General features: G+C 55.0%; 2 protein-coding genes across 12 annotated transcripts; one reads left to right on the top strand and one right to left on the bottom strand.

Moving 5' to 3' along the window:
* Positions 1-2,662: 2,662 nt before the first annotated feature.
* DEDD2 (death effector domain containing 2) lies at positions 2,663-20,949 on the bottom strand. Of its 3 annotated transcripts, none has more exons than XM_019819482.3 (5): positions 20,825-20,949; positions 18,309-18,675; positions 16,690-16,812; positions 12,397-12,537; positions 2,663-3,879 (listed from the first exon to the last, which is right to left on the bottom strand). In XM_019819482.3, exons 2-5 carry the CDS (start codon positions 18,634-18,636, stop codon positions 3,488-3,490), a joined length of 984 nt encoding a protein of 327 aa, XP_019675041.3. In that variant the 5' UTR covers positions 18,637-18,675; positions 20,825-20,949; the 3' UTR covers positions 2,663-3,487. The 3 variants fall into 3 exon arrangements, with proteins under 3 accessions (XP_019675041.3, XP_019675040.3, XP_003997805.3); XM_019819481.3 differs by lacking the exon at positions 20,825-20,949 and adding an exon at positions 19,242-20,167; XM_003997756.5 differs by lacking the exon at positions 20,825-20,949 and adding an exon at positions 19,280-20,043.
* On the top strand, positions 20,872-25,891 carry ZNF526 (zinc finger protein 526). 9 transcript variants are annotated; one of them, XM_045046480.1, is made up of 4 exons: positions 20,872-21,008; positions 22,738-22,837; positions 23,003-23,102; positions 23,193-25,891. In XM_045046480.1, the coding sequence occupies exon 4, from the start codon at positions 23,214-23,216 to the stop codon at positions 25,239-25,241; it is 2,028 nt and encodes a 675-aa protein (XP_044902415.1). In that variant the 5' UTR covers positions 20,872-21,008; positions 22,738-22,837; positions 23,003-23,102; positions 23,193-23,213; the 3' UTR covers positions 25,242-25,891. The 9 variants fall into 9 exon arrangements, with proteins under 9 accessions (XP_044902415.1, XP_023101589.2, XP_044902414.1 ...); XM_045046479.1 differs by lacking the exon at positions 20,872-21,008 and adding an exon at positions 21,009-21,117; XM_023245821.2 differs by having other exon boundaries at positions 22,738-23,102.
* Positions 25,892-27,817: the final 1,926 nt, after the last annotated feature.

Genomic DNA, 27,817 nt, shown 5'->3' on the forward strand with positions numbered 1-27,817 from the left:
TGAGTGGCATAAAACTAGCAAAACAAAAACAAAAACAAAAACAAAAAAACGGCAAGGAATTATGACTGTAAAACCCAGGATAGTGTTCCCAGCTGGGGGAAGTAGGGGGTTGTGATCAGGAGGCAGCACATGACAGCAGGGGTTGGGGGGGGGGGGCGGGGCGGCTCCTGGGGTGCTGGCAATGTATTTCTCAGTGTAAGAGGCGCAGGTGTTGTGCAACTTCCTAACACCACCTACCTGTTGTATGTACTTTTCGGGATGTTATCTTTCACAGTTGAAATGTATCGTGGTGGTGGTCATTTTTAATAGAATGAGCCGGGGTCCAATCCATGAAGCCTTCCTGAGGCCCTCCACTCAGGGCCCTCTGGGCTCCCCCAGCCTCTGCTGCTCATTCGGTCACTGCCCGCTCTGGGTGTGGCTTGCCCACCCCCATCAGAACAGGAGCTCCCCGGGGCCACCACCCCGCCAGAGCGTTGTCAGGGGCCCCGGTGGAGGCCGGCGCAGGGCCAGGGACACGGGCGCCACCACGCCCCAGGCACACGGGGCCCGCCTCACATTACCAGCTTCCGCTGTAATTGTACTGTAATTGACATCGGCCGCCAGCCTGGGCGGAAGGGGGGGGAGGGGCAGATGGCAGCTGTGAAAATGAAGGGGCGTCTGACTCTCTCCACAGCCACTTACCTCTGACTGTGTCCATCTGTCTCTCTACATCCCATTCAGGAATGTTCCCTAAAGGCCTTCACAGGGCCTGTTCTCTCTGCTGGAACGCTACCTCTCTGTCATTCGGTGGAACTCCTATTCATCCTTCATGAGCCAGCTCCAGGCTCCTCTGGTCTGTGAAACCATGGACTACCTTTCTCTGAGCTCCCACAGGCCCCTATTTCGCCTGGTCGCAGCCTGTCCGTGCCCTGCCCCACGGAATCTTTCTCCACTCCCGAAGCTCTTTGATCTCCCTGGGTTGTCTTTATGGCCTGGGTCTGACTCACTTCTGGGCCTCAAGGGTGTGTCGGTCACCACCGGTGCCCGGCGCTGGCTCTGGCAAGTCCAGGCGAGCTCCACAGCGGACGCGCTTTGAGAGGCTCAGGAGGCGCGAGACGGCTCAAGGTTCCCGCCACCGCCGGCTCCTAGCATGCACTGCGCCTGCGCGGGCTCCAGCGGCCTCGCGGTTAGGCGTCCCTACCTCGGGCACGCGCGTGCCAGCGAAGGAGGCGGACCTCTGGCTGACGTGAGTGGAGTGGGAGGGGCCTGAAGAATAGGGATGGGCGGAGCATGGGCAGGGCCTGTGCCGCGGAACTGACGCGTGGACAGGGCCCGAATCTCTTCCAGCTAGGAGGCGGGGTCTATCACTCATAAGGGGCGGAGACACACGCTTCAAACCCTGATGGAGAGGCACACCGCGATTTGGCGCAGCAGAGGCAGGACCAGCAGCAGCTTCCACTCCCAAGTACGGAAAGCCCCAAATACCGGAGAACCTACTCCCGCCCAGACCAAGGAGGGTCTCCGAACCGGAGGGAAGGGGTGTGGAAATCCCCCCACCTGTCTCCCCAACCTGCCGTCCACTAGAGGAGTTGTTTTCTATCCTCTAGGCGAGGCACTTCCCCTCCCTGAAGCCCTCTTCTGTCAAAAATGGGGGTAAAGCGGTGCCTGGGAGACTCAGTCGGTTGAGCGTCAGAATTCAGCTCAGATGATTTCACGGTTCATGATGATTTCAAGCCCCGCATGGAGAAGGGGGCGCTGCTGTCCGCACAGAGCCCACTAGGATCCTGTCCCCTTCTCTGCCCCTCCGCTACTCACACTCTCAAAAATTGTTTTTTTTTTTTTTTTTAATGGGGATAATAGATCTTGAGTGGGTGTCCAGCAGACTTAAGCTCCCTCTCAGAGAGGGTAGAGGTATGACAGTCTGAAGTCACATAGCCACTAGCTAGACCAGGTCTTGACTCCTGGACAGGACTCAACTCCTAGACTTGCCACTCTGCTCCTACACACCAACGGAGGCCAGGGGTCCAGGTTCCCAAATGTTAACAGGAGCCCTCCACCCCCCATGAAATGTTAGCAGTCCCTGCCCACCCCCTCTCACCCCACCCCCATCCCTGGTTCCCTTCCCACGCAGTAAGGAAAACATGGGGTATTAAGAAACCTGAGTTCCTAAGCCCTTAAACAAGGGGTGGGGAAAGAACAGGAGGCCACAACCTCCTGTAGCCACAAGCAGCAGGAAGAAGTGTTGGGCCTCAGGAGGAAGCATGCCGGTCCAGATTTAGGAGAGGACTGTTCAGAAGGCATGAGGCGCCATCTGGACAGGGATTCCAGGCAGAGAACTGTGGCTCATGATCCACTCGCTTTCCAAAGCTTTGGGCTAGATATCTAGCCCACCTCGGTGAATAAAATGAACACTGGTTAGTACTCCCAGGAACATCCAAGAGCCAAGCATGTGCAAACGGGGTTGAGAGAGGTATGACCCCAAGGCAGTATTTCCTTTGACACATGAGGAAACTGAGGCCCAGAGAGGCGGGCAAGCCTCTGGCAGCAGCGGCAGATGATACTCCGGCCTCCTGCCCTTCCTCTAGCCTGATACTGGGCCAGGAACTCCAGGATGGGTACTGGGCCCAGGACCTCATCAGCTCCTTCCTCCAGCCCATAAAGAAAGAGTCCTAGGGAGTCTCGATGCCCACCCTAAGCCCCAGTCCAGGGCAGTTTTATTGGCGCCATTTATAAAAGGCCTTTCCCATCAGCCCCAAGCCTCTGCCTTCCCTTTCTGAGAAGGAAGTTGGGTTTCTGATCCTGGCCCCATAGGCAACAACACACTTGGTCTAATGCTGCTGCACTGTGGTGTGACATGCACTGCGGTGTGACACGCTGGGTGCAGGTCCATGTCCAAGTCTGCACGTCCAACTCTGGGGGGGGCAGGAGGATGTGGAGCCAGGTCTGTGTATGGAAGCTGGGCAGAGCCCTGGCCGGCTGTGGAGATGTGAGGGCAAGGTGAGCAGGCCCCACGTGCACCCTAGCCCCAGGGCCCAGCGGTGCTGGAGTCCAGGGACGGGGGCAGTAAAATCAGAGATCCTGAGAGAGAAGCCCTGAGGCCAAAGACATGTGTGGAGCAGGCCAGGGCAGCCAGGGGAAATTCCAGAGGGGGCAGTGTGCATGTGTGCACAAAGCCCAGGGTCAGGGACACGGTGTGCAGGGGGCCTTTGGTGAATGTGTAGATGTGCCTCCCTCCTTTCCGGTCTGCATGCCTGTGCCCCTGGCCTCCTGAAGCTGAGGGAACACACCTGGGGGTAGGGTTGGGGGAAGGCTGGGAAGAAAACTCAGGTGGAAGTGGTTTAGGCCTCAGAGCCCACATCCTGTGGGAGAGGCTGTCAAGGGGCCAGGCCATCTGTCCAGTCCTCAGAGCTGCTGGAGTGACAGTCCTCTAGGGGCAGAGATGGATGTCCTCCGGGGGAGAAAGTGGCCCGGAGGCTGGGAGGTGGGTTCAGTCCTTCCAGGTCCAGGATCAGGAGGCCTCAGTTGGGCGCCGTCCTCCCTCCTCCTCCATCAGCAGCAGGCGGCGCCGGCCAGCCTCGTAGTCGGCCTCGTCCACACTGACCAGCAGGCGGACAGCCTCCCGGCCCACGGCCTCACGAAGGGCCTCAGTCAGGAACACGCCCCGCAGGGCCTGCAGCAGGGCGCCACTCAGGTAATCGCCCCAGAAGGCGTCCAGATAGGAGAGCTCCGAGAACTTGATGTCACACACCACGGAGCCCAGGTCCCGGGAGCGCAGCACTGCAGTGGCCTGCCCAAACACGTCCAGCTGCCGGGCCAGCGCCTGGGGCCGCCGGGATGCCACGCCCTGCTCCAAGGCAGGCCCGTGCTCACAGTACTCTGCTCGCACCCTGAGCCGGATGTCTGCGGAGGAAGGAACGACTGGTCAGGGAGGAGCCAACACACGACATACTGCGCAATGGGACCAGGGGGACCGCAACCCTTCCTCCCACCATCGAGCCTCCTCCAACAGGCTCCTCCCACCCCGCCATGGGTTGCACTGCACCTCCCCACATCCTTCCCCCTTCTGATAACCACACCCAAGTACGGGTGACACCCTCATATGGCTTCCCTCCTGTGGCCTGGCCTCTGTTACCTCTTGGCCTGGCGACCTCCTCTCCCCTCACGTGCTCCGCTCCAGCCTCAGTGCCCTGCTGCACCGCCCCCCCACCAGGCAGGTTCTGCCCAGCCCTGCCTCTCCTTTGGCTGGAGCTGCTCTGCCCGTCTTCACAGGACTTGCTCCCTCTCCTCCTTCAAATGCCACCTTCCCATTGAGGCCTCATCTAACCTACTTAAAACTTTACCACCATCACCCTGGCCCCCAACATGTCCAGTCTCCCAGACCCTGCTCCATTTCTTCCCAAGGCACATATCACTTTCTAACCTCCTCTGCACTTTCCTTTATACCGTCACGTTTACCACCTGTCTCCCTGCCGCCCCTGAGTCCCCAAAGGGACTGTTTCATTCACTTGTGCAGCCCTGTGGCACACGGTGGGTGCTCAATGTATATTCGTCAAAGAATCAACACACGAACTAAAGGACCTGCCTTGAGACAACCAGCCTCACCCCCTCCTGCCTTCAGGGACACTCCTGCAGGGCCAGCCACATCGCCGGCACCCATCCACCCAGTGAGCACCGCCCAGGAATCTCCAGGCTGAAACTGGGCTGGCTCGACTGGTAGCAGGCGCTCTCTTCCCTCAGAGGTGGCTGAGATAGTGGCCCGTAAGCCCAAAGCTGCGGGAGGTCACTCGGCCACCGAGAGGGGAGAGAGCACGAGGACTACTCAGAATCACTGAAGGAGAGGGAAAAACGGAGCTCCCCATGCGAGCCCTGGGAACACCTGGATTTTCAGCTACCATCCACTCCCTCTGTGCTTAGGCCAGCTTGAGTCGCGCTGCTACTGCTTAGAACCCCGTCCACATCTGCCCAAATGAGGTGGCAGCTCCGCACAGGGCACAGGACCTGGGACTTCCTAGACTGGCCCTGTAAATGTGACCTGAGGCATGTCACCTCCCTGTGGGATTACTGAACTCCCACCCGTGACTCAGGCTACTAACAGAACCTCCTCCCCACACAACACGGCTGCCCTGAGGATCAGCTAGGAGCTGGAAAAGACAACAAGCACTCCGAATTTATTTAATCCACAAACACACCATGTAGCAGGCCCTGCTATCACCCCAATTTACAGGTGAGCAAATGGAGGCAAAGAGAAGCGAAGTGATTTGCCCCAGGTCACCTGGCCAGGGAGTGGCAGCCCCCTCCACGGAGGTCACTGAGCCTCCGGTGCCCCAGAGGACAGCTTCGGGTCAATGGAGATGATTCTAACCCAAGAGCCTCCAGGCACCACCTGTGTGACCTGGAACAAGTCACAGGCTCTCTGAGCCCAGGTTCTTACCTGAACGGGGAATTCCGACTCTGAAAGATTGTTAAAAGGATTAAAAAGAGAGCAATGGATGGAAAAGGACCAGCTAGCACAGTAAGCCATGCCTGACAGGTGCTCCAAGAACAGCAGCCGCCAGAAGCTCCAATGTGCCAAATGCTTTAGGCCAGGCCACTGAGCAGGATCAGCCTTGGGGGGCAGGGGCTGTCAACCCATTTGACGGATGAGGAAACTGAAGCTCTGGAAGGGGGAGGGCCACGTCCCCAACTCCCTTTACCTTTCACAGTGTCAGCCACAGAGCACAAGGTGAAGACAGGTCTCTGCTTCCCCAGATGACTTCTCAGTACCACCCACTTCCTCTTCCCACCCCAAACCCCAAACCCTTCCTCTTTCGGCCTGGAGGGGAACCTCACCCTCTCAGCTCAAGGCCCAAGGAAACCTACCTGGCCTCGGCCCCTAGGACTTCCCACAGCACCAAGACCCAGCCCCCTCCACCTACAAACCACCTAAGACCTCTGGGCCCACATCCTTGCCTCCCATGAGTGTCTGACCATGCCTTCAGTCGGTGGGGGCCAGGGAGCAGGGGACTGGAAGGAGCAGCACCTGTCTAAGGCCACACAGGGAAGCTCAGTGGCAGAGGCACGGAACCAGGTGGCGGAGTCCGACAGACCTTGAGGCGAGTCCCGGCTCTGCCACTCTCTAGCTGTGGGGCCTTGGACATGTGACCTCACCTCTCTGAGCCTCAGTTTCCCCATCTGAAAAACATAAACAGACAAACAAGAGGCCCCTGCCGCACGGTGTGGTCATGAGGGTTAAATAAGGCGACTCATGAAGCACTTGCCCCAGGGCCTAGGACCCAGAAAGCACCCAGAAACAGGAACTGCGATTTCAACACCCACCTCTCTAGCCCCACAGCCCCTGCCCAGGCCTGGCCTCTCTCACTTGGACCCGAGTCAACCTCTTCTGCCCCTTCGGTCCCAGCTGCATTCCCCCATCCCCTGCCCTCCAGGCACAAGGGCAGTGCCCCCCACACAAGCCTTACTCACACAACGACCTGTCCACCTCCTCTGCCCTGCAACACCCATTCGCCCAGCAAGTCCCAGCCCACAGAACCGCACATCCTATGCAGGTGAAATCCTCCCAGATCGCCTTTCTCCTCAGCACAGATCGGCACTCAACCCGTGGCAGAAACTGTTCACCCAGAGCCTATCCCCCACCCATGGCGGGTAGAAGGACAACAGGACCAGGATGGACTAGTGTCTGTCCCATCCATTCTTTCATTCAACAGATATATTTACAAAGTGCCAGGAATGCTGGCGTGATGTGCATCCCCCCCGCCACAAGTGGGCCTGGAAGATATGGAACCCCAGTTAAAGAGCACCTCTCATGGGCCAGGTCCTACCCAAGGGCTCTCCCAATCATGGGCCCCAAATCGCCACAGCACTTTCCTCATCCCCACTGACAAGTGAGGAAATCCTTCACCAGGCCACAGTCCAACCTCGGGTCTGGAACACGAGAGCGTGGTACACAGAGAAAGAGGACAAGGAGACTCCATGAGGAAAAAGGAGACCTACACAGTACGTGAGCCGCCTCTCTGTCCCTGGCCCTGAATCATGGGCACCAAGCTCAGTCTCTCCTTTAGTCCTCACCAAAATGACTGAAGGGCAACAGCTGACACATACATAGTATTTACCACAGCCTGCACACACGTGTCACATTTATTAAGCCTCTGATTATCCCTGCAACCTCATACGGCAGTGCTATTACCTCCTTTCTGCAGATGGGGAAACTGAGGCACAGAGGATGAATCACCTGCCTAAGGCCACACAGACAGGAAATGGCAGGGCTGGAATTCCAACTGGGGTGCCTGGCTCCAGAGCCTGAGCTCTTAACTACCCCTGTCCTGTTTGCTGCCTCTCACACAACGACATACAGAAACCTGGAATTAAAAGACATGCCAAGGGCCACGAGAGAAAATTAGAGCGAGCGAGGTATAATTTAGATGGCAGTGATCAGACAGGCCCTCTCTAGGAAATGACACTGGAAATAAAATGTGAAGAACAAGTAGGTCGAGAGAGAAAAACCAGGGGAGTGAAGAGCAGCATTCCCGGAATACAGCATGGCCCGCACGCCAAGTCCGGAAGCAGGAAATGCACTTGAGGTGTTCACAGGCTGGGGTCGGTGTGGCAGGACCTCGAGGAGAAGGGCACTAGGGCATGACTGAAGGGGTGGGGCCGAACCCGGGGGAGCAGGGAGTCCAGTCCGGGGCCTCCCGAGGTGACCACACCCCTCCGCACCTCCAGGGCCTCCTACGTAAAACCAGCACCTGCTCTCCGTGGGGCCGCTTTGGGGATGACACAGCTGGATGAAAGTCAAGAGCTGAGGCCAGCGCCTGGCACATGATGAGCCCTCGGAGGGCCTCAGGAAGGACGTGACCTCACGCCAAGACGACTCCAGCTGCACTGCGGAAGCAGCAGGGGGGTCAGGAACAGGGCCAGGGCAGGAGCCAGGGAAGGCCAAAGGTGGCTGGGCCATAAGAGAAGCAGCAGACGTGCAGAGGAGCGGACTGCCTGGCCCAGGTGCGCCACTGAGGAGCAGCAAGGCTCAAAGAGCGTCTGGCGCCCGTGCGGCCAAATCGTTTCCTCTGGCCACAGTCCCTCTCCACTAGGGCAGCTGTGCAGAGGCTCCCTGCCCCCAGGGCAGAGGCTGTGGCTACACTGTCTTCGTGGGCAGAGATGCTCTGGCTTCCTGCACGCAAATGGGCCCCAGTGCCCCCTGGTCCCCCTGCCCCTCCCTTCTGGGGCAGAATGAGACGCCAAGGGAAACGGGAGGGGACTCCCAGCAGGTGCTGGTTTTACAAAGGAGGCCCTGGAGATGCAGAGGGGTGTGGTCACCTCAGACCAGTCACCAGACTCCAGGGCCAGCACCATCCTCCTCTGGACACGGTGGCACCCCATCCCTTGCTTTAGTCTCTTCCCTGAGACATGTCAAACATTAAGATTCTACTGAACAATAAGGAGAGGCTGCCACCAACGGCAGAGACAAAATCAGCAGCCGCTACCTGCTTCCTGATGGAAGGCCATGATACCACCTGGGAAGCGAGCTTGAAAATACAACAGAACATCAAACCAGAATCTGATCAGACCTCTCCAGACCTGACCACCAATTTTCAGGAAATACAGACAACAGGGGAACACATTCGATCCCTCTACCGCAGGATGCGATTGGCAAACTACAGAACTCCTTTCAACAACTACAAAGCAAGGGGGACAAGGGAGAGAAAACGGCAAGATGGGGAAATCTCTGAGATCAGGAGAGGGTTAGGAGAGCCAGCACTCATGAGCTCATGAGACAACTGGATCTTAAGAGCGCTAATTAGACAGGGTTTTTTTTGGTGTGGTATTTTTTTTTTTTTTTTAAGGAATTCTGATCTTTTAGAAGTACACAGTGGAAAATCTACAGATGAAATAACAAGACACCTGAAATTGACTCCCAAACAACACGGATGATGCAGCAAGATCACCCATGAGTTGACAGCTGCTGAAACCAGGTGAAAGAGGGACAAGGTTCATCACGCTGGCATATCTGCCTCTGTACCTTCTCCACAGAAAACAGGGAAAAAAGCAAAGCTCATCCTGTCACTCAAATCCTCTGGTTGCTTTCCATCATTTAAAGGAACGAGGGGCACCAAGGTGGCTCAGTCAGATGAACGTCCGACTTCAGTTCAGGTCATGATCTCACGGTTCATGAGTCCAAGCCCCGCATCCGGCTGTCAGCACAGAGCCCACTTCAGATCCTGTGTCCCACCCCCCCGCTGATGCCCGCCACCTCCCCCACTTGTGCTCTCTCTCTCAAAAATAAATAAAACACCAGGGCGCCTGGGTGGCTCAATCGGTTAAGAGTTCAACTTCAACTTCAGCTTCGGTCATGATCTTGCGGTTCATGAATTTGAGCCCTGTGTCAGACTCAGACCCTGGAGCCTGCTTCAGATTCTGTGTCTACCTCTCTCTCTGCCCTTCCCCTGCTCACACTCTGTCTCTCAAGAATGAATAAATAAACATTAAAAAAAAAAAAGTTGTTTTTTTTTTTTTTTTAAAAAGAGTCGGATACTTAACTGAACCACCCAGACGCCCCAACTGCTCATCTTATGGACAGGGCCACTGAGCTGACAGCTCAGAGCCTGAAGCCTGCTTCAGATTCTGTGTCTCCCTCTCTCTGTTCCTCCCCCACTCGTGTTTTGGCCTCTCACTCAAAAATAAACATTAAAAAACAATTAATAAACAAACATTAAAAAATGTTCTTTAAAAAAAAATAAATGAAAAAAAAAATAAACAAAAGCCCTGGCCCATGGCTGCTGACCCCGCAGGATGGGCCCCACCACCTCTCCCGGCCTCACCTCCTAGCTGTCTCCTTTTGCTCCTGACTCCAGCCTCGCCAGCTTCCTCACCATCCCTTCATCACCACCAGCTCACTCCTACTCAGACCTTGGCACCTGCTGTCCTGTATATATAACCCTCTTTCCCAATCATCTACATGCTCACTCGGTCTCTTCCAAGGGGGCTTCTGAGACGACCCTACCTTGAAAATGCCTCTTAAACTGCATTTCCCATCACTCCCCACCCCTTGCCCTTCCTTCTCTCAGTCGCCACCTGAAGTTTCTGTCTCCTGCCACCAAACCATGCACCCTGTGAGCACAAGCGTCTGCCATCCCCACCGTACCTAGCATGTAGTAAATGCTCTGAGAACACACGTGGGAGAAGAGAAGGAACTGACCCTGCCACTCTGCACGGTCGGGGCTATCACCCCTACCTCAAGGCTGTCTTGAGAATTCAGGGCCAAGTGACTAGCATGCCCAGCACAGCGCCCAATGGATGTCTCTGAAAGAATGGAAACTAAAGAGGTCGTGTGTCCAAACCCAGGATACTCCAGATGTCCCTCCCCTTTGGAAACAGAGTTTAGTCTAGTTCTACCCCTCTCGGGAGGGCAGCTGACTAGGGCTTAACCCCCATAGCTCTCACACAACAGGAGGGGACAAGAACGGCAGATCACTCGGGTCTGGAGGCGCCTCCTTCCACCTCCTTCCTTGGTATTAGACGTTGTTAAAGGTGACCCATCCTGGGGGCGCCTGGGTGGCTCAGTCAGTTAAGCGTCCAACTTTGGCTCAAGTCATGATCTCACAGCTCGAGGGTTCGAGCCCCACTTCTGGCTCTGTGCTGACAGCTCAGAGCCTGGAACCTGCTTCGGATACTGTGTTTCCTCTCTCTCTTGGCCCCTCCCCGACTCGTGCTGTCTCTCTCTCTCTCTCAAAAATAAATAAACACTAAAAAAGAAAAAAAAAAAGGTGAACCATCCTGGCTTTTTCAGAGGAAACAACCAACAACCAGGGCCCTACTGGGGAGGGCCTCCCTCCAGCCCCACCCTGCCCAGTGAGTCAGCAGTCAGACCTGCTTACAGTCCTCCCAGCAAGCCCCAGCCACACCCTATGTAAGCACCTCCCTGCCACAGCCCTGCCCTCAGGGAAGAGACCCGAAGCCTCTGCTGCCAAGTAGAGACCCTTCCCCAGCCTCCGCTCAGCAGGCTCCCTAGGAGGCAGTGACTCCTTCTGCCAGCCAGGTAGTTCTGGGGGGCTCTGGTAATTACTGCCTGCCTCGAGGAAGAGTCACACCGGGCAGCCACCCCCACAAGCTGGGGGCTGTTGGAGGACACTGGCTGGCTCTATTGGTCTGTTCCTCCCGGCAGCACTCAGCACAGGTATCTGCAGCCTCATGTGACACTCGGGGGAGGAGGAACCAGAGTGATGTGGGCTGAGCGAGAGAGAGAGCGTGCCCACCCGCACCCGTCTACTCCCCTTAGGACCAGGGAGACTTTCTCAAAGCCAAAGTCTAAACACGAATCTCCCCCCTACACCCCATCCCACCCAGCACACCTGCAGGCCCAGGCAGCCTTGTTAGTCCACCCCTTCTCCCGTAATAGAACTTCCCCGGGCCAGACCTTCGGCCTCACCTGCTCAGGCTGTGCAGCCTCTTTACTCGATTCTCTGTTTCCTCTTTGTTCAAATTACTTAACACATCCTGGCAGAGCATGCCCTATACGCTTAGCACGGGTCTAAGTCCTTTATAAATCGTAAGTCGTTTATTAACTGATCTTCCAGATGGAGTCGGAGTTCCGTCAAGACCAAGTATCAGGGCACCCCAATCCTCTGCTGAAAACCCTACATAACACTCGCCGTATGGAATAAAATCCCAACTCCCATCTACTCCAAGGCCTGCCGGGCCAGCAGCTCGGCTCCAGCCGGGTTCCTCCACCCACTCCCCACCCTCTGTTCATGGCACTATCTATAAAGTGAGCTTCAGTTCCACTGATCTGTCGCCCTACTAGAAGGTCGCCTCCCCAAGGGCAGGGACCTCACCGCTATTCCTGTCCCAAGCACACTGCACAGTAACAGCACGAAGAGGCACAAACTGGTAAGCAGCGCACAGCATGGGCCCCAAGCCAGGCGCTGCTGTGAATGTATTACCGGCTTAACTCATTTTCTCTCGCTACAACCCTACTTGAAAATCACCACTGTCAGCCTCATCTTACACAAAAGAGTTCAGCCACCTGCCCAAGGTCAGACAAGCTATTTAAGTGCCAAGACCAAGAAATGAACCCGGCAGCCTGTCCCAGGATCCTCATTTTTCCCTGTGCGATATTCCGCCACTGCAGAAGACTATAAAATACATAAACCCATGAAAACATTTACTGAAAAAGCAAATGAAATTGAGAGCAGGGAGTGGTCTGCAAAGGCTTCCTGGAGAAGGTAGCACCTGTGATCTTTCAACTCCGGACCAGACATAAACAAGCAAGATAATAACAGAAAGGACATCCGAGTCCAGAAGGACAGAAGCCACTGCCTACCCACTAGGTGTGCCACACTCCAGACGAGTGCCTGTCTCTCCCACCCTGTGTGCAGCCTGTCACAGGCTCCACGCGTGCATTCACCAAGGCCCGCAGACACCTACCACAGGTCACTTTGCCTTCTGAGGCAGGTCTGGCTGGCTCCTGCTGCTGCTGGGGGGTGGCTGGGGCCCCTCTCCGCCGCCGTCTGGCACCACCACTGGGCCGGCCCCGACTCCGCCGCTGCCGCTTGGTCGGTGGGGAACCTGAGGAGGGAAAGACAGGGCATGCTGAGACCAGGATAACAGAGCACTGAGGCAGGCGCCTGGAGCATGAGACCCTGGGTGAGCCCCTCTGCTTCCTGAACCTCAGTGGCCCTGTCCATAAGATGAACAGTTGGGGCACCTGAGTAGCTCAGTTAAGCATCTGACTCTTTTTCTTTTTTTTAATGCTTATTTATTCATTCTTGAAAGAGAGACAGACAGAGTGTGAGCAGAAGACAGAGAGAGAGGGAGATGCAGAATCTGAAGAAGCAGGCTCCAGGGTCTGAGGCTGACACGGAGCTCAAATTCACGAACCACAAGATCATGACCCGAGCTGAAGTAGGATGCTTAACCGACTGAGCCACCCAGGTGCCCCAAGCATCCGACTCTTGATTTCCGCTCAGGTCATGATCTCAGTTTGGGAGTTCGAGCCTCGCATCGGGTTCTGCACTGACAGCGCGAAGCCTGGTTGGAATCCTCTCGCTCCCTCTCTCTCTGCCCCTGCCGTGTTCACCTGTGTTCTTTCGCTCTCAAGATAAATAAAATAAACATTAAAAAAGGAAAATACATAACCAGTAAGTATAACCTAGCATCATTCAGAAGAGCACACCCCACCCCCCAGCAGTCCCACATCTGACCCTGAACAAACCCCTGCACACTCACACCAGGAAACAAGCCACTGGGGCATTGTTTATAACTATCTAAATGTGAAAGCAATGTAAATATCTGACAAGTAGTACAGAGTAACTTCCCGGAGTAGCCTGTTTAGTGAAATAAAGTAAAATATAATATAAGTGGCTATAATTTGCTACATTTTACATTAAAAAAAGAGAAAACAAGAATACATACATACTTGCTATTTTTATAACACAAAACACCAAAGATAAATCGGAAATAGTGAAATTGGTTACCTATTCACTAGGGGGTGGGGGCAACACTGGAAATGATACTTCTAAGAACATCTTTCCTATGTACCTTAGTTTTGACTTTTGAGTCATATAACCGTTTTACATATTCTAAAAATTTAAGAGACCAAAATAACACCAACCATAAAATTAAACAGAAACAAACGAATCTAGCTGTATATGTGTGTATATATAAGTGTATATATATATATGTATACATATATACACACACACATATATATATACACACACATATATATATATATATACACATACATATAATTAGTAACACGAACGAGAGAATTATTTCAAGTAACTTGGAAGAACATTCTGACTGCATAAACTCTCAGTGGGATATACTCCTAGGACAGGAAGAACCACAAATAAATGGTATGTTTCGTTCAGTAGATGTAGTCAGCAGTGGTACTGACATCACATTTTCAAAGCTATTTTATGATTGTTGTAAAATGAAGCAAATAAATCCATTTACCCAATGTTATTAAGAACCAAAATTCTTAAGGGGGCCTGGGTGGCTCAGTCTGTTCAGCGTCCATCCGACTCTTGATCTCGGCTCAGGACATGATCTCACAGTCTCACAGTTCTTGAAATCGAGCCCCGAGCTGGGCTCTGCCCTGACAGCGCGGAGCCTACACGGGATTCTCTCTCTCTGCCCCTCCTGTACTCGCTCTCTCTCAAACTAAACTTAAAAATTTTTTTTTTAAAACAAAGAAACAAAATTTTTAATGTGAAGAAAAAGATCTTCGTGATGTTAATTTTGAATTGAAAACACCAATAGAAATTTTTTTTTACTTTTTAAATTTTATAGGTTTTTTTTTTTTTTGTTTCTTGTTTTTGTTTTTGTTTCTGAGAGAGACACAGAGTGCGAGAGAGCTGGGGAGGGCAGACTGAGAGGGAGACTCAGAATCCTAAGCAGGCTCCAGGCTCCAAGCTGTCAGCACAGAGCCTGATACGGGGCTCGAACTCATGAACTGTGAGATCATGACCTGAGATGAAGTCTGACGTTTAACTGACTGAGCCACCCAGTTGCCCCAAATAGGAATTTTTTTTTAAAGCAGTCTTTAACTCTGTTCACTAAAAGAACCCAGAAAAATGTGCCTACTCGGCACCCAAGTCTTGGTCTCTACATGCCAGTGCCTCTAAAAGAAACCAGGCTTCTGGAAACAGCAGATTGCAGGGCTGGAGAGAGAAAAGTACAAGCTGAGTCCAGGACGCCTTACAGTGACACAGAGCAGGAAACCCAAAGAATGATGGAAGCAAATCAAAAAGACAGTAGGAGCTAGTCAATCTGAACATCAGGAAGAATGACTAACATATTCTAACCCAGTAAATAAATAATAACACATGAGTCCATAGTGACACTCCCCCACCCCTCAGGACAAGAGAGAGAGAAAAGACAAACTTTTTTTTTTTAAGTAAGCTTCACGCCCAGTGCAGAGCCCAACAAAGGGCCTGAACTCACGACCCTGAAATCAAGGCCTGAGCTGAGATCGAGTCAGACGCTTAACCAACTGAGCCACCCATGCGCCCCAGAAAAACTCTTGAAAGACTACATGCCAGCTGATAGACATTGAAAAAACAGTAAGAAAATCACCCTTTTGTGAACACCAACGTAATGACCAGTTCAGGCAGAGATCAACAGTGCATGCTAAACCCACAGGCGATACCGCTGGGGAGCTGGATGTGCCCAAGTGTCACCCCATAGGTTATTTACTAACCATGAAAGGGGAAAATGTGCCTTTATAAAGGACAAATATGGCAGACAGCACCTTAAGCAAGTGATCAAACTTCCCCCTCACAGCAAGAAAAGCAGACCTTAAGCTTCCTGGGCACTCCACAGAGAGGCACACAGCATCGACTGAGGAACATTCCTGCCAAAAACATGTAACCTGAATCTAACCAAGCCTCCTGACCCACTTTTTTTTTTTTTCTTTTTGCACCTTACTTTCACCTCACTAAGCTATTACTCCTGGAAATTACCCAAGTTTCAACTTATAAACTATAGACAATGCCCAGTGGCTGTTGCCACACTTGTCTCCTAGTGTGAGTATTGGGGGGGGGGGGGGGGGGAGAGTGGCTTCCCACGTCACAGGAGATACAGGGGACAAAGGAACCAGTTAAATGACACCAGCAGGAAATTATCAGGCACTTCCTGAAATAATCGCGACATTCTACAAAACAACGGGCCTGACCAGGTCAATAAGGTGACGGATGTCATGGGAAGAAAAGAAACAAATACACAGTTGGGGAGAAGTTTGGGTTCTAAACTAAGAGATTAAGGAGACATAATAATTCAAAGCAGAGAAACTCAACTGAGTGAGTCCTGAAAGTAGAGTCACTCTTGGGGAGATTTGAAAATGAACCATTAGGATATCAGAGAATTAGTATTTACTTTCTCAGGGGTGATAACGGTCTGGAAGTGGTCTAGAACATTCTCCTTATTCTCAAGAAATGCCTGCTATTTAGACGGAAAGTGTCCCGATGGCTGTAACTTCCATTCAAAGAGTTCAACTAAAAACCCATCGTTACGTGTACATGCACATAAAGCAAAAGTGGCAAAATGTACGGGCACCTGGGTGGCTCAGTTAGTTAAGCATCCAGCTTTGGCTCAGGTCATGATCTCATGGCTCATGAGTTTGAGCCCCAAGTCAGGTTCTGTGCTGACAGTTCAGAGCCTGAAGCCTGCTTCAGATTCTGTGTCTCCCTCTCTCTCTCCCCCTCCCCTGCTCGTGCTTTCTCTCAGAAATAAACATTAAAAAAAATTTTTTTTAAGTGGCAAAAATGTTAAAATTACTGAATCGAGGTGAAAGATATGAGCGTGTTCACTGCATCCATCTTTCAATTTCTCTGTATGTTTGAAGTTATGTTTGAATAATTCAGGAACTAGGAAAGAGGAGGCTGCATAAATGAATTGGCACAGCAATTAAAGGCAACCAATTAAAGGTCCTCGACACGAGTAAATCTCAGAAAGGTATCCAGCAAAGACAGCCACGTGAAGAATACCCACCATGTGAGGTCATTCGGATGAACTATAAAACCACAACAAACAATTCCATTCATTGCTTCTGGACACATACTTTTGTAGAATAAACACACACACATACACACAAAGGAATGCAGAGACAGACTGACCCCTTGGTCCCCTTCCTTAATGGGCCAGGATGGAGCGGGTTCATCAGGATTCAGAAGGAAGAAAGGGACGCTGCTATCGTGCCCACCCGCCTAGGCTCACCTGTCTCCCATTGGCCCTGCTGGGCATTTGAGGTACTGCTTGACTGGCGACGGCGACGGCGGCTGCCTTCTGTCCTTTTTGAGGAAGAGCTGGAGGTGCCATAGTTGTAACGTTCCGGTGACACTTCACGGAGAGAAAAATGGAAAGAAGTAGTCACAGCATCTGGCACCCTCCTAGGCCCAGCCGCCAATTCCCACCTGGAGATAGATTACTGCTCCACTGGGAGCCCAGGTTCCCCAGAGGTCGGAGCCCAGACATCTGCTCCCTCTCAAAGGCTTCCTGCCCGGTGGATGCTAGATGCCTACAGAGACAGAGAAGACTCATGACCTCCCGGGGCCACCCCACCCCTATCTACAGCAGCTCCAACTGTCAGGGCTATTATGTAAGCCAAGTCACAGTCAGGCCCCTGCAATGTTGCCCCCAGCTCTCCCTGAGGCCCCAAGGAGTAAGCACGGTCCCCAAATCTCTCTTCCGTAGCCTAACCTCCAGACACGCTTTTCCAAAAGCACTGTCACTTCTTCTCTAGTGCTGCCTTTCTCCTGGTTATCTCTAGGCAGGGGAAGGTCACAATCCCCCTCCCCAACTATCCACTGCACCCCTAATAACCCAGCCAAGAGCTCAACAACTCAATCCCAAGACACACAAAGGACTCCTGTCCTTTAAATCCTTGAATTCCTCATCTTCTTAGGGCTGCTCCTCCATGAGTACTTCCCTCAGAGGATTAAGGGCAGAGCCAAGCCCTCAGAGCCCAGCCAGCTGCCTTTGAATCCTGACTCCCACACTTTCTACATGTGTCATTTGCAAGTCCCTGTGTAAAGTGGCTTATCTCCCTCTCTGCTCCTGCCACACAGGTCTCTGATGATACCAAATTCATTCCTGACCCAAGGGGTGAAAAAGCTTGTCTTTCCCTCTGCCTAGCATTTTCTCCTGTGAGATCTATGCAAATCAGCAGTACAGCCTCCATTCAAACGTCGCTTTCTCAGGAAAATCTTCACTGGTTATCCAATCTGAGAAAGGCCGCCTTCGCTATAAACCGCTGCCTATTTTCTATATTCTGTTAACTTTGCTTTAATCTTTTTATAACCAAACCTAAAAATAAATTACCTGCCTTAATGGCTGCTCCCCTCCCCCCCCCCCCCCCCCCCCACTAAATATAAGCTTCATGGAACACACACTTTGTCAGTCCCAACACCTTGTAACTTCTGTGCTCAACACACAGGATTCAGGTCTTATATGTAAGCAAGCTGCTTAACTCCTCTTAACCCTGTGGTTTTCTCTGTATGGTGGGAACACTAACAGAACTTCCTCATGGGATTACTAGGAGGATATAAGGGGATAGTTCACACGAAGGGCTTACCGCGGTGCCTGGCATGAAATAAGCCCTCCATAAACACTGGCCACAAACCTCACTGATGTGGCCAAATTCCACAAGCTCACCTCTCCCAAAAAGCCATGCCTCCTCCCTCTTGTGTTCCTCATTGATACTCTGGGAGGAGGGGCGGCGCGGGTTGGGACATAGGCTGATATGGTGCTGTCCATATCGCTGGCAACCATAGAGTCCTAGAGAGAGAAAGGCCCTGTCCCCACCGGAAGTCTGTCATCCTCCCATTCAATCTTACCTGGACGGCGCCGCTTGCGCGCCAGGTGCGGCAGCAGGTCGTGGCGCGCCAGCACGCGCAGGAGTTGCCCCAGCAGCCGAAGGTTGCTCTCGTCGCACTGCCCGCGGCGCTCCAGCTCCAGCAGCAGCTCCAGGCCGCTTCGGGCGCGGGCCAGACCGCCGGCCGCGCCGGGGGCCTCGTCGAGCAGGAAGGCCAGCAGCTCCAGCTCGCACTCGGTCAGCTGTCCGCCCACCACCTCGAACATACGGTGAAGCGACAGCATCCCGTAGTAGTCCAGACATTCATCCTCCTCCCAGCTCGGGGCCGGGGTCAACCCGGACAGCGCCATACCCGGGGGAGGGGGGCGGCACAAGCTCAGAACCAGGGCCTAGAACCCACACAGAGGGGAGGGGGCAATGGTCAGCGACGCGGGGACCCGGAGCCCACCCCCGCCAGTGCGTCTCCCCAACCTCGATCCGCTGGGCAAGGCTATTTTCACAACCCAGCCGTCTCTGCCTCCCCCTTCCCCCAGAAAGGAAATGGTATCGCCCGAGGTCCCCTAGTAACAGGTCGAGACGCTAGACCCCGCTCATCCTCCCAGACCCAGCCCGAACGCCCCTCCTCAGGTGGTATGTCCCGAACCAGCCTCCGGACCCGACTACGTGATTCGGTCCGAATAAGCGCGGGGGCCCATCCCAGGGCACCCTGCCAACTGCCCTTTGACTCTGGGTGGCACTGTCCGGACGTGCCCCTTGGCTCCGGCCAGTGGTACTGTCCGATCAGCGCCGCGACTCCACCCAAATCATACCTTCCGAAAGCGACCCTCTGCCCCCCACAAGTGGAGCCTACCAAAGCAGCCCTTCGCCCCACACAGGTGGTGCTGCCCTAACCCGACCCTCTCGCCCTGCAAGGGCGGTACCGCTCTCTCCCCAACACCCAAATGGTTCCATCTACCCGCCACCAGTCGCCCTCAGGCCTCTCTGGATCCTCACCGGGTTCCGGCGTCTGACGACTCCTGGGCGACGGCCGCAGCCACTTGTTTTGGATCTTTCTGGCACCTTCTCTATTATTACGCCTGCGTCACCTCGCCCCTCCTCCTTCCCCCAACTCGCGCAGGTGCGACCGCCACGCCCCTTCGGCGCAAGCGCAGAGTGAAGCTTCTAAGCCCCACCCCTCCGGGCCCGCCTCCAACCGTAGCGTCTAGCTCGCCAGTGCTGCGCCTGCGCAAAGCGAAAGCGATTCCGCCTCTGAACTGGATCTGGTACCTGGTTGCAGGGTTCTTCTGTGAGCCCGTGACTTAACCCGTCGGGTCCTCGTTGCCCCCCATGTCAAATCCATCTCATGTACTACAGTTCCATCCTAATCACGACCTAGACGCCCACATTACCACTGCTCCTAGCTGCCCATGGCAAAGGACCACAATCCCGACAGTCCTGGCTTCAAATAGCGCCTAGGCCCCTTTATGATCAGGAATTGGACACTCCCCCATTACACTGCCCATTATTCCTAATGGCAACCAGGAACCTACATCACAACTGTGCCATCTCATGCCCCCGACTGAAATCTTCCTTCATCCAACACAAACCCCCATAGCTAAGTTCTTCCCCTGATCAAGACCAGGAAGCTCCCCCATCTTATGTTAGGAACCAATACCTCCTTCCCGATTGCAATAGACCCCTCCATCCTGACCGTGCACCTCCTGATGTCATCCATCACAGTCCCCCATTACAGTCAGACACCCTGTCCCCGTCTCAAACACCCCTCCCTCTGAAACCCTTTCCAATCTCTGCCCTCCAAGGTCACAGGGCCTTCCAATACCCCCTCTTCTAACCTGCACCTACAAGTTGCACTCTCTCTAGCAAGAGAACTGGAGTCCAGGCTGTGTGTCTGAGCAGCTCCCCCCAGGCAGGGCCTTGGGCGCGGTGGCCACCCCCCCAACACCCCCCCACACACACACACACCTTGGCGAGTCAAGGCCAAGGCCCGCACGTGCCTTGAAACAAGTCCCCTACCCAGAGTGGTTCCCATCCCTGGGATTATCTCTCCTTAGAAGGCAGGAGACCTGGGTCCTGATTGGCACTGGCTCAGCACTGGCTCTACTTGGGCTGCAGCAGTGACCTCGAAAGAGTCCCTCCCTTCGATGGCAATTGTCACCTACTGAAGCCCGGTGAATATCCTTAAATCAACCAAAGAGTGGGAGGGAAGGGAAAGCAGTTTTACAAACTGGGAAGGACTATGTCCATGTTACATGGGTTATAGGGTGCACCCACGGTGTATCAGGCCCTGTGCTGAGAGCTTTTACGTGTTTGATTTCATCCAATCCCCTCAACAGCCTTTGAGGTGAGTCAAGCCCATTTTACACACTACTAAAAGTGAGGTCCAGAGAGGGGAAGTACCCTCCAAAGCTGTGTCTGCCTCCAAAGCTGTGCTCTCAGAGATGCTCGGCCTCTTCAGCCATGAAATAACACCTCTGTCAAGGTCTCCCGCCACCCATTCCACTCCCTGGGCCCTCTTTTCCAATGATGCCCTCTTCTCACCGCTTAACTTTCTGATTCTTGGCAGAGCAGCCCAGGAGAACTGCGCAGGCGCTTGTCTGAGGCCCGACTCCGCCCACAGGGCACAGTTGTGTGCGTGGAGAAACTCGCCGAACCCCGCCTGAGCGTCAACACGCAGGCGCGGGGGCGCGTGCCCTCTGCTGCCAGCTCTGATTGGCTGCCACGGGTAAGGGCACCGCCCAATGGTAGGTGTGGATAGTGAGGGGTCCCGCACGCCTGGAGCAGAGAGGGTCTGTGTCAAGAGCGGCGGGGGCTGCAGGAGGCGAGAGAGACGGGTGAGGGCGCCGCGGGGCGGGCGGGGGAAGAGAGCACTGGGCGTACGGAGGGGGCGGAGGGAGAACGAAGGGGACACTGAGGGACGAAGAGCCTTGGGGCCTGCGCTAGGGCGGGAGCGGCGCGGAGTGGAAGGAGAGCGCTCCTTCCTATGTGCCCTAGAGCATTGATTAAGCTTCTGCGGCGTGCAGGACCCTACCCTTGAGCCCGCCGCCCCCAGCCCTTACAGGGTACTCTCGTGCTACGGAGTTGAGAAGTGCGGTCGGTGAAATGGGATGTGTAGCGGAAAAGTTGAACTTCCAGGCCCCTGGTGGGTTCTTTCCTGGAAGGACTTACTGATCTATGGTATAAAAAGCCCCTGTCTCTCTCTACCGATAGTACACAGTCCCATAATTGGGAAGGGAGGAATGTGGGCGAAAAGTCCGAATTTTAGATTACTCGAGGCAGCCTTCTGGAAGAACATTTACTGGGTGCCTACTTTGCGTAAGCCTTACCCCAGGCCTTGGGCCTCGCCCCATGGGAGTTCTCTGGAGTGTGGGGCTGTAAACAAGGAAGAACTGAACTCTTGGGCTCCGGGTTGACTACTTTCAGGAAGATACCTTATTGGGTGGCCGTTGTGTGCAGGGCCCAGGCGACTCGTATATTAGTGAGGGAGTTGGGATTTGTAGTTAAGAAAAAGTAACTCCTGGGCCTTTAGTGAATCATTTATTCGAGGAACATTTATTGGATATCAGCTGAAAACAGAGTCATGTGCTAGGCTGTGTTGTTGTGGAAATTCACGGTCTAATAGGAAAGTTGGCCTGGTGGAAGAAGTGGAATGGGCACAGGGAGAGTTAAGCTCTCATGGCCTCACTTCCTGGAGGGAGCATTCTTCATTCACAGAATGTCTACTGAGTACCTGCTGTGGGCTAATCATTGTTCTTGGTGCTGGAACCACATCAGTGATGAAGAGACTAACATCCCTCCGTGGCTTAATATGAGCAACTTTGCATTCCTGGGTGTAAGCTGAGTTCCACCAGCCCTCTGGCACTAACAGATGAGTTAAAGACTGAGACAGTGGAGATTGGATTCAGAAAATTAGCAGGGGGTGGGAGGGCAGTCGTTTACTAAAGTGCCTCTGAGCCCCTGCTGTGTAAAGAGGCCTGGGTTGAGCCCACGCATGTAGAAGGGGAGACAGGGCACATAGGCGGAAGTTCAGAAGTTAAAAATCCCTGGCCCGGGTCCGTGGTTTTGTTGGTGACATCAGCCCCTACAGTGAATCAGGTCTGCCCTGCCTGCATGCTCAGTCTGGAGAGGAGCACGGACCTCAACCCGGACTCATGATAGTTGCTATGATAGAGGTGGCACAGGTTACCATAGGAACCCAAAGGAGGAAGGAGTGGATGGACATCACCCTGAGAATGTAGAGATGTTGTCAGAAAAGGCTTCACAAAGGAAATGCTGGGCAGGAGTTTGCTGGACCAGAAGAGGAGAGAACTCTCTTGGCAGAAGGAATGGCAACCGCAAAGACTTAGGACTCAAAAAAAACAGCATCTCTGGAGAACTCCAAGTCATGGTTCTGTCTAACCTTTCTCAAGTACCAGGGTGTTTGTGGTCAGTACTACTTTTACCCTGTTTCACAGGTGACAAAACAGTCTCGGAGGAAGTAAGTGGTGGAACGCAGATTCAAGGCAAGGGCGGTCCGGTCCAGAAGCCTGCGCTCTCAAACACTGCAGCATGTCTGTGTGTACATACAGTAGGAGGAACGGGGCTGAACAGTGAGGAAACTACAGGCAGACGATGAGAGGCATAAAGAGAGGTGTCCTTAGAAAGGGTGCAACTGGCCCTGCGGGTAAGGAGGGAGGGTGACGTCTGAGGCCAGACTGAAAGAGGCTGTCTCTCTCACAGATGCCCGGCACCCTGGGGCAGGGCTCGGCTACAGAACCACAGGTTCATTGAAGACTGAGGCGTGAGCACTGGATGCAGGCTTGCCGATTGACAGAGGCCGGTGAGCGACAGGATGGGCAAGGAAGCTCTTGAGACATCCCTGCTTCTCTCAGGTTCTCGATGTTTCACCAGCTTCCCCTTTTTTCTCCAGGCACTACTCTCCCTCCCCACCATGGCAGAGGTGGCGGCTGAGGTGGCCGAGGCGGCCGAGATGCCAACACAGATGTCACCAGGGGCGATGGAGACGTCAACACCGATGTTAGGAGAGGTGACGGAGATGTCAACAGAGGTGACCGAGATGACACCTGGGGAGGCCCTCGCCTCCTCCCTTTTCTTCCAGCACCACCAGTTCATGTGCTCTGAGTGCGGCAGCCTCTACAACACGCTGGAGGAAGTTCTCTCTCACCAGGAGCGGCATGTGCCTGCTGTCACAGAGGAGGAGGCGCTGGTCACCCAGGATGCTGGCCTGGAGCCAGAGCTCATGGCGGGCACCGAGGATGGGCCTTTCCAGTGTGGGGAGTGCAGCCAGCTCATCCTGTCCCCTGGTGAGCTCCTGGCCCACCAGGACGCCCACCTCCGGGAGTCTGCAAGCCAGATCCAGTACCAGTGTGGGGACTGCCAGGAGCTCTTCCCCTCTCCTGAGCTGTGGGTGGCTCATCGCAAGGCCAGGCACCTTTCTGCTACGGCAGCCGAACCACCGGTGCTGCCCCCTCTGCCTCCCCCGGCACCTCCCCTCCCTGCTCCACCCGAAGTGAAGATGGAGCCCTACGAGTGTCCCGAATGTTCCACCCTTTGTGCCACTCCCGAGGAGTTCTTGGAGCATCAGGGCACCCACTTTGACTCCCTCGAGAAAGAAGAGCGCAATGGGCTCGAGGAGGAGGAAGAAGAGGAGGAGGAGGAAGACGACGAAGAGACGGAGGAGGAGGAGGAGGTGGTGGCAGAGGTTGGCGATGACGCCACGGGAGGCGACAGGGCCACAGCCGGCCGGGCCCGGGGCTGTGGGGACTGTCCCCCCCGCTGGACGTCAGCCGAGGCACGCCGGCGACACCGGCGGGCATCCCGCGGCCCGGCATCGGCAGCCCACCCCTTCCACTGCGACCAGTGCCAGCGCAGCTTCAGCTCGGCGAACCGGCTGCTGGCTCATGGGCGGGCGCATGTCGGCGGCACGCACGAGTGTACGACCTGCTCCAAGGTCTTCAAGAAAGCGGCGTCGCTCGAGCAGCACCTGCGGCTGCACCGCGGCGAAGCCCGCTACCTCTGTGTGGACTGCGGCCGCGGCTTTGGCACGGAGCTCACGTTGGTGGCTCACCGGCGGGCACACACCGCCAACCCCTTACATCGCTGCCGCTGCGGCAAGACGTTCAGCAACATGACCAAGTTTCTCTACCACCGGCGCACCCACGCGGGCAAGAGCGGGGCGCCCCCCGCGCTGGCGGCCGCCTCCCCGGCTCCGGCCGAGCCCTCGCCGCCGCCGCCGCCACCACCGCCGCCCCCCGCCCCGCCCGCCCAGCTGCCCTGCCCACAGTGCTCCAAGTCCTTCGCCTCGGCTTCCCGGCTCTCCCGGCACCGGCGCGCCGTCCACGGGCCCCCCGAGCGGCGTCACCGCTGCGGAGTGTGCGGCAAGGGCTTCAAGAAGCTGGTCCACGTGCGCAACCACCTGCGGACACACACGGGCGAGCGGCCCTTCCAGTGCCACTCGTGTGGCAAGACCTTTGCTTCTCTGGCCAACCTCAGCCGCCACCAGCTGACCCACACGGGTGCGCGTCCCTACCAGTGCCTGGACTGTGGCAAGCGCTTCACGCAGAGCTCCAACCTGCAGCAGCACCGGAGGCTGCACCTGCGGCCCGTGGCCTTCGCCCGCGCACCCCGCCTCCCCATCACCGGTCTGTACAACAAGAGCCCCTACTACTGCGGGACCTGCGGCCGCTGGTTCCACGCCCTGGCAGGCCTGCGACTGCACCAGCGTGTCCACGCCCGAGCCCGGACCCTGACCCTGCAGCCGCCCCGATCGCCACCTCCTGCCCCGCCCCCGCCCCCTGAGCCTCAGCAGACTATCATGTGTACGGAGCTGGGGGAGACCATTGCCATCATCGAGACGTCCCAGCCTCTGGCACTTGAGGACACGCTGCAGCTGTGCCAGGCCGCCCTGGGGGCCGGGGAGGCGAGCGGGCTGCTGCAGTTGGACGCGGCCTTCGTGTGACGCAGCCGAAGAGCAGCAATAAAAGAGTTTGGTTGCAACAACAATCGTGGGCACCTCCGGGAGAGAGGGGACCACCCCCTGGCAAGCCACTCTGGCACCTGATTGGGTGCCAGGATCCACCCTGGCCTCTTACCCACTGACTCCTCACAACAGCCCTGCCGGGTGTGTCTTGTCACTTTTCTCTGCCTCAGGGTAAACTGAAGCCCTGAGACGGGACGTGATCTGTCCCGGGTCCCCCCGGTGCGTTGCAGAGTAGCGTTTGCCGAGGCTCTTTGCTCCGCACCTGTCACCCTGGTGCCCAGCAACGTCAGGTAACCTTTCCTGAGCCCCGACCACGTGCCAGACCTGTGCTGGGCACTGTTGCATACCTCTGCGGGTTCTCGCTTGTCCCCAAGACTGTCACCTTCCCTGGACCCTGGGCATACAGGACTTGGCTCTGCCTGGTGGAGAGAGAGGTACTTGACTTCTCTGGGCTTCCTTAAGCTCACTTTTGACAATATGGAAGGAAATCTCTAGGTACCCACATACTCAGCTGCAGGCTGGGTGATGCTGGAACCCCGGGAATGACTCAGACCCAGACCCAGGCTCTACCCCAGGAGATGCTCAGTGGCAGTGGAGTTCACACAAGTACAGATGGCCTTGCTCTCTGAGTGTGTGTCATTGATTCATTCAGCTTGGGAGTCCACGGGCCTCCCTCCCACATGCCGGGCCATGCCGGGGGCCAGAGAGGAGTCAGGCTCCTGCCCTGCCCCTGGGGAGCAGGCAGATCTCAGTCCCAGGATCCTCAGGACTGTGCTGGGGATGCACAGGGATGGTGGGATCCCCGAGCAGGGAACAAACCCCTTGGAGGAGGTAGTCCTTGTGGAAAACTTAGGAATCCACCAGTGAAAGAGGAAGAAAACGTAACAGGCAGACGACACTGCAGAGAGGGTGAGTTCTTGGTGTACTTGGAGACCGTCCAGTTACAGCCACAATGACAGCACACATGACCGCCTAGCCGTGGCAGGCACCACAGCTCGCACTGCACATGGATTGTGACCCGGCGGGCCCGTGTGGTGATCTCAGCATTAGCCCTGCTGTACAGATGAGAAAACAGGGACAGGCACTCACCCAAGGTCTCACACTAGGCAGCAGTGTCGCTGAGATTTGAATCCAGGTGGTGCCTTCAGCCCACATCTGTAACCAGCACCGTTGAGCGAGTGCGACGTTTGAAACCGGTGCAGGGGTAGGGATGTTCAGGGGATTTGCTACATCTGGAGGAGAGGTGAGCCAGTGTCACCGAGCAGTTGGGGTTTGGTGAGGCCTTGAAAGATCAGAGGCCTTAGGAACAAGAAGGGATCCCCAACCTTTTTGAAGTCTACCTAGAGTGGCAGTCCTTCCCTCCCTAAGCAGGAATAGATGACTTATGGCCGGTTCCTGGGGCAGGCTCCCACCAGGCCTCTACAGACCAAAGTGCTCAGGTGGGGAGGCCTGGACCTGGGAAGGCTGTGAAAGTCAGACTAAGTTGGGGTAGCGGGGACGGTCAAAAGTGGGCCTTAGGGCTCCCCGGCATCAGGGTGGGGCAGGGGGTTGGCTGAAGATGGTCTAAGGGGAAAGGATGGGGCCAGACCAGGGCCGAGGCCATGGGAGTGGGAGGAGGGTGAGGCACATCCTCACTGACCTCATGGCTGAACAGATGTGAGCAGTAGGGAGGTAGGGGGGCCCCGGGAGTGCCCCTTGCCCAGACCAGCCCTTCTGTCCTGCTGTGGTCTCCTTGCTAGATGCATTTATCTTACAAACAAGGTGATATCCAGAGGGTCTTGAGCAGGAAAGGCCAAGGATTGTTCTGAATAGTTTACAGGTGCCCGTGGGGCTGGCCCAAACAAACTGGAGAGTTCAGATGCCACAGGAACAGTCCCTGAACTCTTTGGGACATGTTCAAAACCCCTTCCCTTTTGGGGCTCAGTCGGTAGAGCACGCAACTCTTGATCTCAGGGTCGTAAGTTCAAGCTCCCCGGTGGGCATAGAGATTACACAGTAACCAAGAAAAAAAACTTCCTTTTTTCTTCACAAGTGAAGTCCAGTGGAGGATGTATCAGTTACTCCTCCTTACACTTTTGAGGCCTCCTGCCCTCACATATCATTGGCACCACATGGAGGAGTGGCCATTTCCCTCTGCCCGTGGCCCCACCATGTTTTCACGGAAGGGGAGGAGGGAAAGAAACCCAAGTTCTCTGCGCCAACCTTCCCAGGCTTGTCGCTTCCCAGCATCCCTAGGTATGGGCTGGCTATGTGCCCTCTTTAAAACAGAAACGAAAGCTTGGAGATCTGTTAGGGCTTGAGGACAGCTACTCTGCCCGTCTGTGCCCACTAAGGGTCTACATCTAGGCTGTTTTGGCCTGAGTGACCCCTCATCATTCAGTGTCCCTGTGAAACAGCATGTAGCTTAGGCTATGAGACATAGAGCCATTTGTTCAAAGTCTCGACTCCGCCACTTCCACTCTGTGGCCTTGACCTCTGATCCCATTCTCTCAACTGTTGCCTGGGGATGACAGTGCCTGCTTCCCTCCAGATCAGTGCTGGGTCCATGAGGCAGG

Source organism: Felis catus, chromosome E2 (genome assembly GCF_018350175.1).
Source record: "Felis catus isolate Fca126 chromosome E2, F.catus_Fca126_mat1.0, whole genome shotgun sequence".
In the NCBI taxonomy this organism is placed as follows: Eukaryota; Metazoa; Chordata; class Mammalia; order Carnivora; family Felidae; genus Felis; species Felis catus.

What these genes read in the sequence shown, in the direction of transcription:
- DEDD2 (XM_019819482.3), bottom strand. Translation starts at nt 18,636, where the DNA reads ATGGCGCTGTCCGGGTTGACCCCGGCCCCGAGCTGGGAGGAGGATGAA. An exon ending in GCGCAAGCGGCGCCGTCCAG is followed by an intron (nt 16,813 to 18,308) that starts GTAAGATTGAAT and finishes CTCTCCGTGAAG; the next exon opens with TGTCACCGGAACGTTACAAC. An exon ending in GCAGGGCCAATGGGAGACAG is followed by an intron (nt 12,538 to 16,689) that starts GTGAGCCTAGGC and finishes TTCCCTCCTCAG; the next exon opens with GTTCCCCACCGACCAAGCGG.
- ZNF526 (XM_023245821.2), top strand. Translation starts at nt 23,214, where the DNA reads ATGGCAGAGGTGGCGGCTGAGGTGGCCGAGGCGGCCGAGATGCCAACA.